The 19584-nt window shown below is 42.1% G+C and overlaps 1 protein-coding gene across 1 annotated transcript in view; it reads right to left on the bottom strand.

Moving 5' to 3' along the window:
• The window catches only part of spon1a (spondin 1a), a 130773-nt gene that overhangs the window by 96447 nt on the left and 14742 nt on the right, over nt 1–19584 (bottom strand). Inside the window, exon 6 of the mRNA XM_061710854.1 lies at nt 14530–14678. Coding sequence (XP_061566838.1) covers nt 14530–14678 — 149 coding nt within the window. The remainder of the gene's footprint in view (nt 1–14529; nt 14679–19584) is intronic.

Here is a 19584-nt window from a genome sequence, read left to right on the forward strand (position 1 = left end):
TTCAGGTGACATCACCCACAACTCTATGTCAAAACATTTAAAATTTATGGCAGGAAATATGGACAACCAATCAGAAGAAGGGGCGGAGCTAATTTTCACCAATTATGGTCAAGGACTCAATATCGAGTCCCATGACACCCCCCACAACTCTCTATGTCAAACCATTCAAAAGTTATGGCAGAGAATAGTATCCTAGGGGGCGCTGTTGAGCCGTTAGGCCACGCCCATTAATGCAAACCATGAAATATCAAATGTATCACCAGGCCTGGCTTGCATGCAAAATCTGGTGACTATCAAATATGGACCAATCACATGAAGGGGGGGCGCGCCTTTTGGCGTCTAGCGTCGTCACGGTAACACTTTTGAAAGAGAAAAGTAATGCGTGTAGTCCCAGGATGGAGACGCACATTTTGATTTATAACACACCTGGGTGCACATTACGGTTCGGGCTGTATTAATTGCTGAAGGAATGGCATAAATTGCGCCAAAATTACACAATTAATTCAAAATGGCCGACTTCCTGTTCGGTTTCGGCCATGGCGCCAAGAGACTTTTCTTTAAGTTGTGCCATGATACAGGTGTGTACCGATTTTCGTGCATGTACGTCAAACCGTATTGTGGGGCTTGAGGCACAAAATTTTCCGGGGGGCGCTGGTGAGCCATTTTGCCACGCCCATTAATGTAAACCATAAAATATCAAATTTATCGCCAGGCCTGGCTTGCATGCCAAATTTGGTGCCTTTTGGGGAACTATCAAATATGGACCAATCAGATGAAGGGGGGGTGCGCTTGTTGGCGTCTAGCGTCGCCACGGTAACACTTTTGAAAGAGAAAAGTAATGCGTGTAGTCGCAGGATGGAGACGCACATTTTGATGTATAACACATCTGGGTGCACGTTACGGTTCGGGCCGTATTAATTCTCGAAGGAATGGCATATATTGCTCCAAAATTACGCGATTAATTCAGAATGTTCAAAATGGCCGACTTCCTGTTCGGCTTCGGCCATGGCGCCAAGAGACTTTTCTTTAAGTTGCGACATGATACAGGTGTGTACCGATTTTCGTTCATGTACGTCAAACCGTATTATGGGGCTTGAGGCGCAAAGTTTTTTCGGTCTGAACCAATCAGATGAAGGGTGGGCGCGCTTTTTGGCGTCTAGCGTCGCCACGGTAACGCTTTTGAACGAGAAAAGTAATGCGTGGTGTCGGAGGATGGAGACGCACATTTTGATGTATAACACACCTGGGTGCACGTTACGGTTCGGGCCGTATTAACTGCCGAAGGAAGGGCATAAATTGCGCCAAAAACATAATTAATTCAAAATGGCCGACTTCCTGTTCGGTTTCGGGCATGACACCAAGAGACTTTTCTTTAAGTTGCCACATGATACAGGTGTGTACCGATTATCCGTGCATGTACGTCAAACCGTATCGTGGGGCTTGAGGCACAAAGTTTTCAAGGGGGCGCTGTTGAGCCATTTTGCCACGCCCATTAATGCAAACCATTAAATATAAAATTTTTCGCCAGGCCTGACTTGCATGCAAAATTTGGTGACTTTTTGGGCACGTTTAGGGGGGCAAAAAGGCCTTCCTTTTGTCAGAAAAATAATAATAATAATTAAAGCTGCAAGCAGCGATGAACGGGCCCTCGCACTCACGTCCACCGCCCCCCATAAGCATATCAGAAATGACAGCAGCCACGACTTCCTATGTCAAACCATTCAAAAGTTATAGCAGAAAAAAGGGACAACCAATCAGAAGAAGGGGCGGGGCTAATTCTGGCCAATGAAGGTCAAGGACTCCATACAGAATCTTATGACACCACCCACGACTCTCTATGTCAAACCATTCCAAAGTTATAGCAGAAAATCGGGACAACCAATCAGAAGAAGGGGCGGGGCTAATTAAGGCCAACGAAGCTTAAGGACTCATTACAGAGTCCCATGACACCACCCACAACTCTCTATGTCAAACCATTCAAAAGTTATGGCAGAGAAAAGTATTCTAGGGGGCGCTGTTGAACCGTTAGCCACGCCCATTAATTGCAAACCATGAAATATCAAATTTATCGCCAAGCCTGGCTTGCATGCAAAATTTGGTGACTTTTGGAGAACTATCAAATATGGACCAATCACATGAAGGGGGGGCCCGCCTTTTGGCGTCTAGCGTCGCCACGGTAACACTTTTGAAAGAGAAAAGTAATGCGTGTTGTCACAGGACGGAGAAGCACATTTTGATGTATAACACACCTGGGTGCACATTACGGTTCGGGCTGAATTAACTGCCGAAGGAATGGCATAAATTTCGCCAAAGTGACACGATTAATTCAAAATGGTCGACTTCCTGTTCGGTTTCGGGCATGACGCCAAGAGACTTTTCTTTAAGTTGTCCCATGATACAGGTGTGTACCGATTTTCGTGCATGTACGTCAAACCTTATTGTGGGGCTTAGGCACAAAGTTTTCTGGGGGGCGCTGTTGAGCCATTTTGCCACGCCCATTAATGCAAACCATGAAATATCAAATTTATCGCCAGGCCTGGCTTGCATGCCAAATTTGGTGCCTTTTGGGGAACTATCAAATATGGACCAATCAGATGAAGGGGGGGTGCGCTTGTTGGCGTCTAGCGTCGCCACGGTAACACTTTTGAAAGAGAAAAGTAATGCGTGTAGTCGCAGGATGGAGACGCACATTTTGATGTATAACACACCTGGGTGCACGTTACGGTTCGGGCTGAATTAACTGCCGAAGGAATGGCATAAATTGCGCCAAAGTGACACGATTAATTCAAAATGGTCGACTTCCTGTTCGGTTTCGGGCATGACGCCAAGAGACTTTTCTTTAAGTTGTCCCATGATACAGGTGTGTACCGATTTTTGTGCATGTACGTCAAACCGTATCGTGGGGCTTGAGGCACAAAGTTTTCAAGGGGGCGCTGTTGAGCCATATTACCACGCCCATTAATGCAAACCATTAAATATCAAATTTTTCGCCAGGCCTGACTTGGGTGCAAAATTTGGTGACTTTTTGGGCATGTTAAGGGGGGCAAAAAGGCCATCACTTTGTCAGAAGAAAAAAAAAAATAATAATAATAATTAAAGCTGCAAGCAGCGATGAACGGGCCCTCGCACTCATGGCCAGCGCCCCCCATAAGCATATCAGAAATGACACCACCCACGACTTCCTATGTCAAACCATTCAAAAGATATAGCAGAAAAAAGGGACAACCAATCAGAAGAAGGGGCGGGGCTAATTCAGGCCAATGAAGGTGAAGGACTCCATACAGAATCTGATGACACCACCCACGACCCTCTATGTCAAACCATTCAAAAGTTATAGCAGAAAATAGGGACAACCAATCAGAAGAGGGGGCGGGGCTAATTCAGGCCAAAGAAGGTCAAGGACTCAATACCAATTCAGGTGACATCACCCACAACTCTCTATGTCAAAACATTCTACATTTATGGCAGGAAATATGGACAACCAATCAGAAGAAGGGGCGGAGCTACTTTTCACCAATTATGGTCAAGGACTCAATATCGAGTCCCATGACACCACCCACAACTCTCTATGTCAAACCATTCAAAAGTTATGGCAAATAAAAGTATTCTAGGGGGCGCTGTTGAGCCCTTAGGCCACGCCCATTAATGCAAACCATGAAATATCAAATGTATCGCCAGGCCTGGCTTGCATGCAAAATTTGGTGACTATCAAATATGGACCAATCAGATGAAGGGGGGGCGCGCCTTTTGGCATCTAGCGTCACCACGGTAACACTTTTGAAAGAGAAAAGTAATGCGTGGTGTCGCAGGATGTAGACGCACATTTTGATGTATAACACACCTGGGTGCACATTACGGTTCGGGCTGAATTAACTGCCGAAGGAATGGCATAAATTTCGCCAAAATGACACAATGTATTCAAAATGGCCGACATCCTGTTCGGTTTCGGCCATGGCTCCAAGAGACTTTTCTTTAAGTTGTGTACTGATACAGGTGTGTAGCGATTTTCGTGCATGTACGTCAAACCGTATTGTGGGGCTTGAGGCACAAAGTTTTCCGGGGGGCGCTGTTGAGCCATTTTGCCACGCCCATTAATGCAAACCATGAAATATCAAATTTATCGCCAGGCCTGGCTTGCATGCCAAATTTGGTGCCTTTTGGGGAACTATCAAATATGGACCAATCAGATGAAGGGTGGGTGCGCTTGTTGGCGTCTAGCGTCGCCACGGTAACACTTTTCAAAGAGAAAAGTAATGCGTGTGGTCGCAGGATGGAGACGCACATTTTGATGTATAACACATCTGGGTTCACGATACGGTTCGGGCTGAATTAACTCTCGAAGGAATGGCATATATTGCTCCAAAATTACGCATTTAATTCAGAATGTTCAAAATGGCCGACTTCCTGTTCGGTTTCGGCCATGGCGCCAAGAGACTTTTCTTTAAGTTGCGACATGATACAGGTGTGTACCGATTTTCGTTCATGTACGTCAAACCGTATTATGGGGCTTGAGGCACAAAGTTTTTTCTGTCGAACCAATCAGATGAAGGGTGGGTGCGCTTTTTGGCGTCTAGCGTCGCCACGGTAACGCTTTTGAAAGAGAAAAGTAATGCGTGTTGTCGCAGGATGGAGACGCACATTTTGATGTATAACACACCTGGCTGCACGTTACGGTTCGGGCTGAATTAACTTTCGAAGGAATGGCATAAATTTCGCCAAAATGACACGACTAATTCAAAATGGCCGACTTCCTGTTCGGTTTCGGGCATGACGCCAAGAGACTTTTCTTTCAGTTGCGCCATGATACAGGTGTGTACCGATTTTCGTGCATGTACGTCAAACCGCATCGTGGGGCTTGAGGCACAAAGTTTTCAAGGGGGCGCTGTTGAGCCATTTTGCCACGCCCATTAATGCAAACCATTAAATATCACATTTTTCGCCAGGCCTGACTTGGGTGCAAAATTTGGTGACTTTTTGGGCATGTTAAGGGGGGCAAAAAGGCCATCACTTTGTCAGAAGAAAAAAAAAAATAATAATAAAAATTCCTGCAAATACAATAGGGCCTTCGCACTGCAAGTGCTCGGGCCCTAATTAAAGCTGCAAGCAGCGATGAACGGGCCCTCGCACTCACGGCCACCGCCCCCCATAAGCATATCAGAAATGACACCACCCACGACTTCCTATGTCAAACCATTAAAAAGTTATAGCAGAAAAAAGGGACAACCAATCAGAAGAAGGGGCGGGGCTAATTCAGGCCAATGAAGGTCAAGGACTCCATACAGAATCTGATGACACCACCCACGACTCTCTATGTCAAACCATTCCAAAGTTATAGCAGAAAATCGGGACAACCAATCAGAAGAAGGGGCGGGGCTAATTAAGGCCAACGAAGCTTAAGAACTCATTACAGAATCTGATGGCACCACCCACGACTCTCTATGTCAAACCATTCCAAAGTTCTAGCAGAAAATCGGGACAACCAATCAGAAGAAGGGGCGGGGCTAATTAAGGCCAACGAAGCTTAAGAACTCAGCACAAAGTCCCATGACACCACCCACGACTTCCTATGTCAAACCATTAAAAAGTTATAGCAGAAAAAAGGGACAACCAATCAGAAGAAGGGGCGGGGCTAATTAAGGCCAACGAAGCTTAAGGACTCATTACTGAGTCCCATGACACCAGCCACAACTTCCTATGTCAAACCATTCAAAAGTTATGGCAGATAAAAGTATTCTAGGGGGCGCTGTTGAGCCGTTAGGCCACGCCCATTAATGCAAACCATGAAATATCAAATGTATCGCCAAGTCTGACTTGCATGCAAAATTTGATTACTTTTGGAGAACTATCAAATATGGACCAATCAGATGAAGGGGACGAGCGCTTGTTCACGTCTAGCGTCGCCACGGTAACACTTTTGAAAGAGAAAAGTAATGTGCGTCGTCGCAGGAAAGAGACGCACATCTTGATGTAAAAAAAACACAAAATTTGCTTACAAAAATTTCAGCATCCTGCCAGGGTCGAACTCCCAACCACCGGCATCAAAGACCGCAATGATCTGGTTGAGCTACATCTCAGCTGATACCTCACTTTGACTTACTGGCTTAGGACAGACCAAGATAGCGATATAATGACTGGAACTTTTTTTTCCTAATTTTTTTAATATTTGTAAGGTATAAATATTAGTAAAACACTACTATTTTATTATTACTTTTTCTGTAACCATTCAACCGAGGTTCTAACCGGGCTGAGCACGGGACTATTTCTAACGTCAACACATTACAACAGCTGATTGGTCGGGGGGCGGGGCCGTCATCACCCTACTCGCCACTGATTGGTCGGGGGGCGGGGCCGTCATCACCCTACTCGCCACTGATTGGTCGGGGGGCGGGGCCGGCAGACGTTTGAATCAGGAAGCGGGAGTCAAACCATTAAAAAGTTATAGCAGAAAAAAGGGACAACCAATCAGAAGAAGGGGCGGGGCTAATTAAGGCCAACGAAGCTTAAGGACTCATTACTGAGTCCCATGACACCACCCACAACTTCCTATGTCAAACCATTCAAAAGTTATGGCAGATAAAAGTATTCTAGGGGGCGCTGTTGAGCCGTTAGGCCACGCCCATTAATGCAAACCAAGAAATATCAAATTTATTGCAAAGTCTGACTTGCATGCAAAATTTGATTACTTTTGGAGAACTATCAAATATGGACCAATCAGATGAAGGGGGGGCGCGCCTTTTGGCGTCTAGCGTCGCCACGGTAACACTTTTGAAAGAGAAAAGTAATGCGTGTAGTCCCAGGATGGAGACGCACATTTTGATGTATAACACACCTGGGTGCACATTACGGTTCGGGCCGTATTAATTGCCGAAGGAATGGCATAAATTACGCCAAAATTACACAATTAATTCAAAATGGCCGACTTCCTGTTCGGTTTCGGCCATGGCTCCAAGAGACTTTTCTTGAAGTTGTGCCATGATACAGGTGTGTAGCGATTTTCGTGCATGTACGTCAAACCGTATCGTGGGGCTTGAGGCACAAAGTTTTCCGGGGGGCGCTGTTGAGCCATTTTGCCACGCCCATTAATGTAAACCATGAAATATCAAATTTACCGCCAGGCCTGGCTTGCATGCCAAATTTGGTGCCTTTTGGGGAACTATCAAATATGGACCAATCAGATGAAGGGGGGGTGCGCTTGTTGGCGTCTAGCGTCGCCACGGTAACACTTTTGAAAGAGAAAAGTAATGCGTGTAGTCGCAGGATGGAGATGCACATTTTGATGTATAACACATCTGGGTGCACGATACGGTTCGGGCTGTATTAATTCTCGAAGGAATGGCATATATTGCTCCAAAATTACGCGATTAATTCAGAATGTTCAAAATGGCCGACTTCCTGTTTGGTTTCGGCCATGGCGCCAAGAGACTTTTTTTTAAGTTGCGACATGATACAGGTGTGTACCGATTTTCGTTCATGTACGTCAAAGCGTATTATGGGGCTTGAGGCGCAAAGTTTTTTCGGTCTGAACCAATCAGATGAAGGGTGGGCGCGCTTTTTGTCGTCTAGCGTCGCCACGGTAACGCTTTTGAAAGAGAAAAGTAATGCGTGGTGTCGGAGGATGGAGACGCACATTTTGTTGTATAACACACTTGGGGGCACGTTACGGTTCGGGCCGTATTAACTGCCGAAGGAAGGGCATAAATTGCGCCAAAATTACACAATTAATTCAAAATGGCCGACTTCCTGTTCGGTTTTACCGATTTTCGTGCATGTACGACAAACCGCATTGTGGGGCTTGAGGCACAAAGTTTTCAAGGGGGCGCTGTTGAGCCATTTTGCCACGCCCATTAATGCAAACCATTAAATATCACATTTTTCGCCAGACCTGGCTTGCATGCAAAATTTGGTGACTTTTTGAGCACGTTTAGGGGGGCAAAAAGGCCTTCCTTTTGTCAGAACAATAATAATAAGAAGAAGAATAATTCCTGCAATTACAATAGGGCCTTCGCACTGCAAGTGCTCGGGCCCTAATAAAAAAAATAATACAAAGAATTCCTGCAAATACAATAGGGCCTTCGCACTGCAAGTGCTCGGGCCCTAATTAAAAGGTACCAGTTTAACCCACAGTACCTGTTGGTCAGCTCTATGGCTTTTGGTTTCTGTGGTACACTTACAAAGGTCTATGTCTTCTGAAATAGGATCCCAGGAGTCATTTCTGCAAACTTGTATTAAGAAAAAATAATAATAAAAAGGATCACAGCTGCTTAAAGTGACACACCACTGTATATCCGTCATTAATCTGTAATGTCTCTATCTGTCTCCAGTCTGAGGAGTGATGTCGCTGCTCTGCAGCACAGCTGTGGCGCTCATGATAACAGAGGATGCTGTAAGCATCTCTACAGCGGAATAATGAAAAACACCCCATGCTGCGAGGGGAAATAAGAGATTTCATAATCCGTCTGAGGCCTTGGCCCTGGTCGCTGGTCCATGGAGAGTCTCATTAAACTTCTCATTAGTGACACACTGAGCTTCTGTAATAAGTGAATGCATATATAAATCACCTCAAACCTGAAAGGAAGAACAACAACAGCGAACCCAGGCAGCATCCCGGTGCTGCCAAGTTGTTCGATAAGAGCAGTGGTACTTGATGAATGGAACAATATTACACACCTGTCTGGGAAGCCATTCGAGGGGAATAAATTTGAGGTCCCCTTTACATTCTGATGTTACCTACACAACCTACTGGATGTATGAAGCCTCAGTGCATTTATAACTTATACTTCCCCCACCTATATTCTAAAGCACCAACGATTTTTATTCATGATGCTTAGCAATATCACTTAAGCTCACTTAATGTACTACTATATATGAAAAAAAAAAAAAAAAAAGAGACAGTAATTGTCGCCCTGATGGCTGCAGGATGTTTCAGTGTGATAAGTGTCTTAGTGCCGGGGCTGCTTGTTTCAGATGCTGACGTATAAAGAAGATGAAGACTATACTTGACAGAATCCTAGGACATTAAGTCTTCTTATCATATAAAATGCCCATGATAAGGACTACACTGAGCACCAAACCTGGGATTAAACTGTTGGGTGGATTAGAAAAATTCAAGGTGCATACTCCAAGTGGCTTGATTCAGTTATGGCTTGCTCTGAGAATGAACCCTTATTCAGAGTAAGGAGGTCAGAATAGGCCGTTTTACACAGATTAAGGTCCTATTGGGTTCATACCACTAGCGGAGCAGGAGGGGGGGCAGAGGGGGCGGCCCTGCGCCCTCCTATATTGTTTGTTGCTGTTTAACCGCCGTGTCGCTCGGTCATTGTGTTAAATACATGTCGTTGCACATTGTAAACTGTTGTCGTGTAGGTTGAACACGTGTGTCTGAATTGTGCTACTCGGCTTGAATCCGACATCTATGGAAGCCCATTTCCGCCAGTAAAATAAAAAAAATAAAAAACTTAGCCTTAAAAATAAAAATATCCCCGAAATATCGAAATTATGAGATAGAAAGTCGAAATTATGAGATAGAAAGTCGAAATTATGAGATAGAAAGTCATAATTATGATAGAAAGTCGAAATTATGATAGAAAGTCGAAATTATGAGATAGAAAGTCATAATTATGAGATAGAAAGTCGAAATTATGAGATAGAAAGGCATAATTATGAGATACAAAGAAATTATGACTTTTTATGTCATAATGACTTACCGTGGGGATATTTTAATTTTTAAGGCTAAGATTTCATCTTATTTTTTTCTTTTACTGGCGGAAATGGGTTTCCATAGACATCACTTGATTTGTATCTCCAGTTTGATACTTGCATCTTAAAGTCTGCATAAGGCTTATAATTAGGTTTGACATAATGACTGGCAAAATCCATGGTGCTGAAACCTCATTTAAATCGTTGTGACCGATTATGTTTTAACGGGGATGTTTAGGCCACAAAGGCCCATCTAGAATGCTTCGCCTCCCCTAGGCTCGGACCCCTGCTCCGCCCCTGGTTCATACTTAAATATTATTATGAAAGGATAATATGTATCTACCAGTATTTATAGAGTTGTAGCTTAATTTAAGTCAAATTCTAAAGGTGGATTGAGTTTTAGAGGACAGAACATGAACATTTACCCAACAACATTTTGATAAACTTTCACAGCAAGACAGATTGTAAAACGCACACTGGTCCCAGTTTCTGCAAACTGAAGATGCAAAATAAAGCCATCAGACTCTGAATTGACACAAACATGATAAAAGGGGCTCTTTGTGTATGTGTGTGCGTTTGGGCACGTTTGCATGGCCTGCATGCCTGCTTGGCTCTGCAAATGAAACTTTGTATGAACACTCTGATCAGCGTACCTTGAGGCTGTAGTGAAGCTCATCTATGAATATCAATTTTTCATTCATTCCCAGATGCCCCCCCCCCCTCGTCGCCTTGCCTGGTACAAAAGTGATTCAGCTTTCTGTTGGTGTCAGCGTTTACCAAGCAGCACAGCATGGTTCAAAGGAAGGAGACTCCTTCAACCAGCCTCTTTACCTCAAGGACACATTTCTGTTTTATGAGTCACAAAAAAGTGGACAGTGGACATGTGAGCCGACTGTCCAAGGAAACAAAACATTTTTTTCCGATTGCTGTTATCAAAAACCAACTGTGAACGCAGATGAGAGAGAAACTATGGGGGATATAAGACAAAAGGACAGGAACCATCATACGATATATTTTCATGTACGCACACAAAAGAAAGAAAGCATTAAGGTGTAGTAAAGTTTGAAATGTTTTGATAGAAACAAAACAAAGAAAAAACTTTTTATCTGGTTAGAACTAATACAAAACGCAACCAAAAACACAATAAGAGTCATTTCAGTAATCCATTTTTACTATTTCTTTTCATGTCTTTTTAATGAAAAATGTTTCTTAAAAAAAATGTCAACTCTGAGTAATCAAAGGCAAAGCCATCACAACAATAAGCTAGAGTTTGGTCAGGTAAGTTAAGTTTGGTCTGTAATTACGCCTAGAGATACCAGATAGGATCACGGCTCAGACAAAGTGAATGTATATTTTTTACTGTTCACAACTTCTTCACAGGTTTGACTATAGACTTCAGATCTTTGTCATGTTGAAAGGCAGATTTTAACTTTTTTTTCCCCATAATTTGGAAGATGTCCAAAATATAAACATACTAACAAGTTACTCTGACAATGTCGTGAAGCTTATTATCTTAAAAAGAGAGAGCAAAAGAGAGCAAAAGAGAGCAAGAGAGAGCGAGAACAGCCCCCAGCATTGCTTTTTCAGCAGCATGCTTAGTTGTAAGATGTTCTTGGAACTACATTTTTGTTCCCCTTTTCCTTCACCAATAAAAGCCATATCCTGGAGTTAAAACACTCAATTTATATCTCATCTGATTGCAGAATTGATATTTTTATTCACTCTAAATGTAAAGGTTTTATGAGTTGTTTTTTCCATATCTTTGTAAAGTGAAGTCCTTCTTGGTCTGCATCCATGGAGACCAGCTGTGTGTGGTGTCTACTCGACTGTACATACCTCGAGAGGTTGGTTAGGGATTTATCAGCATAGCTGTAATGGGGATCCTTGCAAAAGAGGACTAATAAATGTGGAGAAAATGTTCATGCGGTTTACAAATAAACTTGGGGAGAGTGAGACCTCCCAGATAAACATTTAATACATACGTTTAAAACATGCACACAGGTAGGAAGGTAACAGGTAGATGGGTAGATAGATAGAATAATTTGTAATTGGTTATATTCAAAAAATGTTAATGCGCTCAAGAGATAATCGCTTTTTTAACATTCATTCTGACATATTTTGCTTTTCTGACACGATTTGTGTTTTCACACCTTAATCATGTGAATCAATCAAATCAAATGCACTATCTGTCTCCACACCAAGCTTCGAGGTAACTTGTTAAACAAACCAGGCTGAAAAGTAAGAACAAAGCAAGGAAAGACATTGCTATAATAGCAGTGGGAAGGTAACAATGACACAGAGACCCCATTGCTCACACTACGCTCTCATTATTCGCTGTGACTCCAGGTCTTCCATATTAGCCAACAATAAGCTCTTTGCAGGACCATCTGCTCTGCCACCGTGGGTTATTTTAGGACTTAGTGAGACAGCCACGGAGAAGTAAGGAAGAAGAAAGATACACCAGGCTATTTGTGGTGATAATAAAGAAAAGTGAACAAGCAGGGAGAAAGAACACGATAAGTGGAGGGCTAGAACCGTGTAAGAAATGATAAGCTGAAATGTAAAATTACCTGAAAGGAAGTTTCCTTCCAGTGGAAACATAACCCAGCATTGTTTAAAGGGGACCTATTATGAAAAACACGTTTTTTCTTGCTTTAACATATATAAAGTGGTCTCCCCTCACCCTGTCAACTCAGAGAAGGAGGAAAGCAACCAAATTCTGCAGTGTCTGTACAGCCGCCCGGATGAGCCATCCAGTGTCATGTGACTTTTACGAGCCGTTCAGATTCTGCTCCCGTCATGACTCACGACGGGAACGATTTCCATAGGTTGGCCTCCGCTGCGTGAAACCACGCCCACAACTAACTCCGCCGGCCGGAGCGTCCGCCATTGTTTTGAAGCGTATAAGTGTATCGTGTGGCTGTTTCAACAACGAGGAACAGTAAAAATTAGGTTTTGCATCGACACTTACCCTCATAAAAGGATCAGTACCAACAGTACGGACCCGGCAACTGCACACGAGTCAGCGGTAAGTGACGTAAATTTTTTTATGTTATTTATATTTGTCTACGGGTAACACCGGAGCTCCGGTGAGCAGCTCCGGTGGCTCCAGTGTTACCTAACGGAGCCACTCACTCGTTAGGTAACACCGGAGCTCTATTAGTAATACATTTTTTTCTGTTGATGGTTTCAGATCTTCCAAGTAATGCACCTGAAGCTGTTCAACGACACCTTCAGAAGAAATGCACGGCCCTTTGAGCCAGCAATAGTGCATAAATGTTATTTATATACAACTTGGTGTATATAAACAGTGTATGGTGTATATAAGTGGTGTATATAATGTGTACAAATGTTTTTTTATTTTTTTTAACAATAAAGTTGCCATTTGTGAACATTCAGTGTTGTGATTTCTTTACAGTTAACATTATTAATTTGTCTTGTAACATAAGAAATGAAATGATGAGGAATCTGAGTAAATAACTGTGGTGTACCTGTTTAGAATTCAATTAAAGCTTCCTGTGTGAATTAGTGTAGTCTTCAGGGAACTAAAGGCTGATTTATGGTTCTGCGTTACACCAACGCAGAGCCTACGGCGTAGGGTACGCATCGATTTAACGCAGAACTGTAATTCAGGCTTTAAGATCTGTGTCATAACATCTACATCTACATCTACACCGTGTCATAACTGCATGCGAGAGTCCGACTATCGCGTCGAGCTGTGTGACATCGGTCGCTCTCTGTCCACACTGAAACCGTTAAACTCGCGGCCAGTTAGGACAGTCCAATAAAAAAAAAATAAAGCAATGGAATTGATTTTGTCGCTGACGCTCGCTCGCATAGGACACGCTTTAATAGTGTACGCAGCCGGCTCTTCTGCCCGGAGCGAGGCTTTGTGCCCTCCCCTGCTACACGTCATTCAGGCAGCCAATCAGCGCAGAGCCTCATTATCATTACCCGCCCCTCAGAATCCCTCATAGAGAAGGAGGTTCGAAGCGGTAAAAATGAAAACATGGCCCAGATGCTGAATTTCTCATTTATGTAGAAAAAACAAGCTTTGATTGTTTTTAAGACATTTAAGGCCTGTTTAAAATATACATTAAATGCCATAATAGGTCCCCTTTAAAGCAGCACTATGTAACTTTTCCACCTTAATATCATATTTCCAGAGTCATTATGATGGTACATCAACTTACAACAGGTTTAATGAACCTGTGTCATGGTCTGAGGGGTCTGTATCGCCTTCACTGGCACTATGTAACTTGGAGGTGGATAGTAGGAACCCTTCCACACTACTGGTAAAGCACTACCGCTTTTGTCCAAAGGAGCCGCCAAACACAACAAAATCTGAAAGTTACATTGTGCTGCTTTAAGTCAACTACTAATTAAATGAGCATGTGATAAATATCAGAGCTACCACCCCCAAACATTTCCTGAGACATCTCCAACACCCAGCGGTGATAAAACATCAAATTACTTTGGAGAATTCATATTGCTCCGCTCAAGAGTTCATTTCACCAAATTTGATACATAGATTCCTCTTATTTTTCCTTTAATCATGCTAACCAGATCTAAGAAATGTACCCCACCAAATCGTGCATATTGTGGTATTTAAATGGCAGACAACAATAAACAGTTTGGACAAAAATCTCATTGACCAGATACTGAGACATCCTCTGAGGCCCTTGCTGCTCCGTATAAGTCATCTCTTAACTGTTGAGTATTTTCATTCAGTTGTGAAATATGTTTTACATTTACTGATTAATTACTGTTCGGTTTTCTCTGCTAATGTTTATAGGACTTCATTGGTCATCTCCTTGCACTGGAGACTCTTACCTTCTGTCTGATCTCCTCCTCCATTTTAACCGGGGAGCCCAGCTCGGCGACCTGCTTTACTCCATCGCTGGATAAGCCGCCGTATTCCCACAGCACATAATTCTTAGAGTGGGAGGCACCGATGATGGCTGACCAGTGATTGGCACGACCTGTAAAGTCAGACAGAAAAACCTCTCATTAGGTGGACATCTCAGCATTTTTCCTAACGTTATTTCTGCATCATTCCATTGCAGACCATGTTTTTGACAACCTAGAGGCACAGCTGTAGAAATCCTGGTTATGGTCCATTAGTCTTTTGATTGACAGACCAAACATTTCCCCCATTGCAAGATATTTATTGCCAAACAGTGATTTGTTTTGGTCTAAAAAGGATTCTCAAATGCTCCTGTCACCTCTCATGTATCGGTTAAAAAGGCATGCTCTCTCATTATCCTTTGATTATCTGTTTCTCTTGCTCAAGACAAATTGTTTGTGTATCCAAGAGATGCACAAAATAATGGATCTTAATATCTGTTTTATATCTGAAAGGATGCATAGTATGCAACAGTGGTCCTGTCTATAATGCCCAACTGAGTGATGATGGCAGCGGAGACAGTGGAAGCTCTTGCCCTTTTGCATCCCCTTCTCTGGGGCTTAATAGGGCTTGGAATACATCTGCTCATAAAGGGATTTATAGACACCCTTTTGATGTTTCCGTGTCATTTCTACAGAACTGCAATTCCCTCAAAGCATAAGTGCCTGATTTGACATTTCATCATGTTCTCTTTTCACATATTATGCCTCTGCCTAATATTTTAGGTGCCTAAATTGGAATTTATTGAGGATATCAAATAATGAAGCGCTGGGGCTGTTACTTCCCCCCTTCTTCATGTAAACAGATATTGGCATGCAACAGCACCGGGCTGTTGTTACATTTTTCACTTTAAAATCCCCCACACATTCTCTGTTTTGGACAGCTCAGGACTGCAGCAAGGCCAGTCCAGCACCAGCACCCTCTTCTTCCTCAGCCACAACTTAATATGTGTGTATGATGTGTTTTTGCATTGTTCTACTGGAAAATGCATGGACATCACTGGAACTGAAGTCATATTGAAGGAGGCATATGTTGCTGCCATTGCAAGAGTGTAAATTACATTTGCCAAAGGCACAGTTACATGTCTGTGCTCTGTGCGTCTGGTGCACAGGGAAGCAAACACAAGAGAAAGAAAAAAATCATAAATACATTGAGTGCACGTCTTTGAAATCAAAGTTGTTGTTTTTCTCTGCATTTTCCATACTGTCCTATTTTTATTATGTATTTTTGTATTTTTTTTTAACCACTGATTCTTCTTATCTGACAAACTACCTTGCTTACTACACTGCCTTTTTCGCTACGTGTTCTCTAGATACCAAATGTGCAGGGAAACATGAGCTGCCGACTTAAATTGCAGAGGAATAATGAGATGAAAAAGAACTGGATTAGTTCTGTGAGGAGCAAAGATGACATGAAGAGTGCAAATACAGCACCAAAATAGGTTCCCACCACAGTTGTTAGGGAGCTCACATTTTTACTGGAACAATCCAAAAAAGAAAAAAAGTTATCTGGAAAATGTCGTTTGTAAGTATACATTTATGTTTGCATTTAAGATCTGCAGCACATTCGAACTGAGTTAGGACAATAATGTTGCCATTCCCTCTCACTTACAAGGTTTTTTTGTCACTGCAGACACCAAGCGGGGGAAGCATTCCATTTGTTATTGTGTCCCATTCTTCCTGCAAACACATCTTAAGATGAGCAGCAGTATGAAGTTGTCATTGTCACATTTTTTATTTGAAAATCCTCCACAGATTGTCTGCTGGGAAAATGTGAGAAGGGAAGCCAGCTATTTCAGAAAAAAATCACCCTCTTGTTCCTCAGCCAAGCCTTTGTAATGTGTGTAAAACGTGGTGATACATTGTCTTGTTGAAAAATGCATGGCTGTCACTCAGAGCGACGTCATCCTGAAAGCAGCGTTCGCTGCCATCTCAGATAAGTCAGTGACCTTTGCCGAGGGATACGACCTGATACCATCACAGGCGCTGGCGCTTGGACTTGCTGAGGACAGACTGGAGCGTGAGGCGGCAATTTCTGATAAGACAGGCCACAATGCACATTTCACTGTCCACGGCTTCAGATGCCTCGGTGCCCAGCCATGTCAACACCACCTCTCAATAAAGTAAAGTAGGGGTTTAAGTGGCATTTGTTAATTTGGCACTGCCGTGTACTTCACAAAAGCCTCTCAAGGTCAACTCTTGTCCAAGTGCTTATATAAGCTACTGCTGAATGATGATGCTTTACGCAGCGTCGTCTGAGGGATCAGAGATCGCAGCAGTCCATCTTAGGTTTGTGCCCTTTTCCTTTATGCACCGAAGTTCCTCCAGAGTCCTTGAGGAATCATATTATGCATTGTAGAAGGTAAAATATGCAAATCTATACCAAGGTTTCTTTGACAAAGTAGAGATCCTCCGCCCGTCTGTGCAGCCCAAGGACCGCTTTTGTATCAAATAATGTTCTAATGAACAATTCTTATGCCTTTATCCAGCTTGTGTTAAGTTATTTGTAAATGCTTAGCTTAAGTTCCTTCTCCTGTATTCTTATGTTGTTTGTTTTACTTTCATTTTCAACCATTTTTATTCTGCTCCTTCATTTTTTTTGTTTTTGTTTACTAAAGTTTTTTCTTGCCCATCTTTCCTACCTCTCAGTCTAAATCTAAGTCCTCCACTTTACAAATACTACTGACAGCGATACAAAGGAAACGTGGAGACCTGCGGCTATTAGATTTATGTGACGTATGTGTATAGGTTGTTAGAACGTCAATTGTGAGATTTGTAGAAAGAGCCAGGATTTAATTTTATTGATTTATTTATTTTCTCCTGACTTGAGCCGCTTTTAGTGCCTTTTGGAGGCATTTCCTAAGACGTTACACATGACAGATGCTGAGCATGAGTTGTTTTTTTGTTTGTGTTTGTTTTTCCAGAGTTTATCTTAATAAGATCATTAAATGTATTTAACTTCATGCCAGGCAGGGAATACTTAATGATCAATAATAAAAGAGCTTGAATCTGTCCAGGGTGGACCCCTGCCTCTCGCCTGTAATTAGCCGGGATAAACCCCCGTGACCCTGCAAAGGATAAAGCGGCTATAGAAAATGGATGGATGTACTAGTTACACTAAAGAAGAAGAATTTGTCTTGCAGGACTTCCGCCTATAATTGCAACATTTCCTTCTAATAAGCTCAACAAGCTGTTTTGATTTCTGCCTTAGTTCAAAGTATACTGTATCTTGAGTTTACATTTGGGATTGCTGTTGTTTTTTGTTGTTGTTGTTTTCAACTTTTGCCCCTAAAATGAGATTACAATAAAAGTTTAAATAAAATTTTGTATTTTTTTAAATATTCAAACAAATTAGTAGTTAATTCTAAAGACCTAACTTTTTTCCCCCTGTTTTCCTAACTTTAACCTTTGCAAGGTGCTAAGGCTCGAGTCAAAATGCTAAAAGTTTCCCCAAAATCTAGAAGTTTCCCCTTAAAAGTGGCTCTTTTTTGTGTCAGATTAGTAACCAACAGATTACTTGACTACTCAAATACTCAATGACTTCAGTCCTTTATATCTAGAAGATCTTCATTTGTTAGCCATTTAATTTAAACAATGGATGTAAAATGGATTTCATAGTTACCCTCTGACTCATCTGAAGTCAAATATGACTTACCTTACAATATTCTATTCAAAGTAATTATTTGAAGCTATATATGAAGTACTTTATATGACTTTTTACAGTCATATAACATTTAACAAATTTATTTTTTTATTCGGATAGCCAGCCTTATATCAAGAGATCCTGTCAGGTAAAAATCACCTACTGTACTGAAACCCTTGTTTGTTTGTTTTAACCCTTAAGTCGCTAAGGCTCGAGTCAAAATGACCCAAGCCAGAGCAAAGGCCCTCGGTCCCCCAAGGGCGCCTGCCAAACCGTTAGGGTTAAGAGTGGCCATGCTTTCATCTAAAAATGTCCCCTTAAATGTGGGGTGATTTTTTTTTTTCTTTTTAAATAAGTGCAGAAATTTCACGTCAGCAATGTTGTCCTCAGAGGAAAGGCATATTGCAGCTAAACTACGATTGTTCTGTCATACAATGTCAAGATGTTATAATTCATGTACATTTATTGTAAAGGAAGCCCATGGTGAATGTCCTTGTTCTTGTTCTTGTCAACCTTTAGATGGCATAAGAAAAAGTATGAAGAAAGAAAGAAAAAAATACACTTCTTGGGAACACCTCATTGGACTGTACTTTTTGCTCTTTGCTTCTATTGTCAGAATTGCCAAAGAGCAAATTGAGTTTGTGCGAATCCATCAAAAATCATTGCTGACAGCCAAACCACTCTGTCCTCCCTCTGTCCATGCGTGTTTGTATTGCTTTGGGCTGAAAAGCCCAGCAATGTTGTAGAAATTAAAATGGGACAATAGGGAGAAAGAAAATAGAACTGCCAAGGTTATCATGTCAGCAGTTAAAAACAGTACGGCCCCTTTTACAACCAATTCAGACTCAGAATACAGCACCACATTGACATAGTGACTCATGTTAAAGGATAGGTTTAAAAACTGGAGGTTATTGTGACATAATTGCAGATCTCAGTGGGCAAAAATACATTTGTAGTTCTTGCAACAAAAAGTCAGAGTCAGGTCAAGAAAACAAAGTAAAAAAAGGACAGAACCACCATGAGTGCTTTACATGGCAGTCACTGAATATCATTTAAAAAAGCAAATCAACCATTTATAATAACAAGTTACCGAGGAAATGACATTGTGGAAGGTGAAATCAATCTGTAACACCTCAAGAGTTGGGATGAAACAGAAGCCACACAGTTTCCCCGCTCCTTTTCTAGGTTGATCTAACTGCCAAGAGTGTGCGCATGTGTGTGTGTATATGTGTATTTGAGTGAGTTACATACCATCTACTCCCTCCTCAAGACAGTGAGTTAGGGCTCCTTTCGATCTCAGGGTTTATCTTATTCCTCTCTAATCAGTATATTGATCTGAC

Source organism: Cololabis saira, chromosome 2, assembly GCF_033807715.1.
Source record: "Cololabis saira isolate AMF1-May2022 chromosome 2, fColSai1.1, whole genome shotgun sequence".
Taxonomy (NCBI): Eukaryota; Metazoa; Chordata; class Actinopteri; order Beloniformes; family Belonidae; genus Cololabis; species Cololabis saira.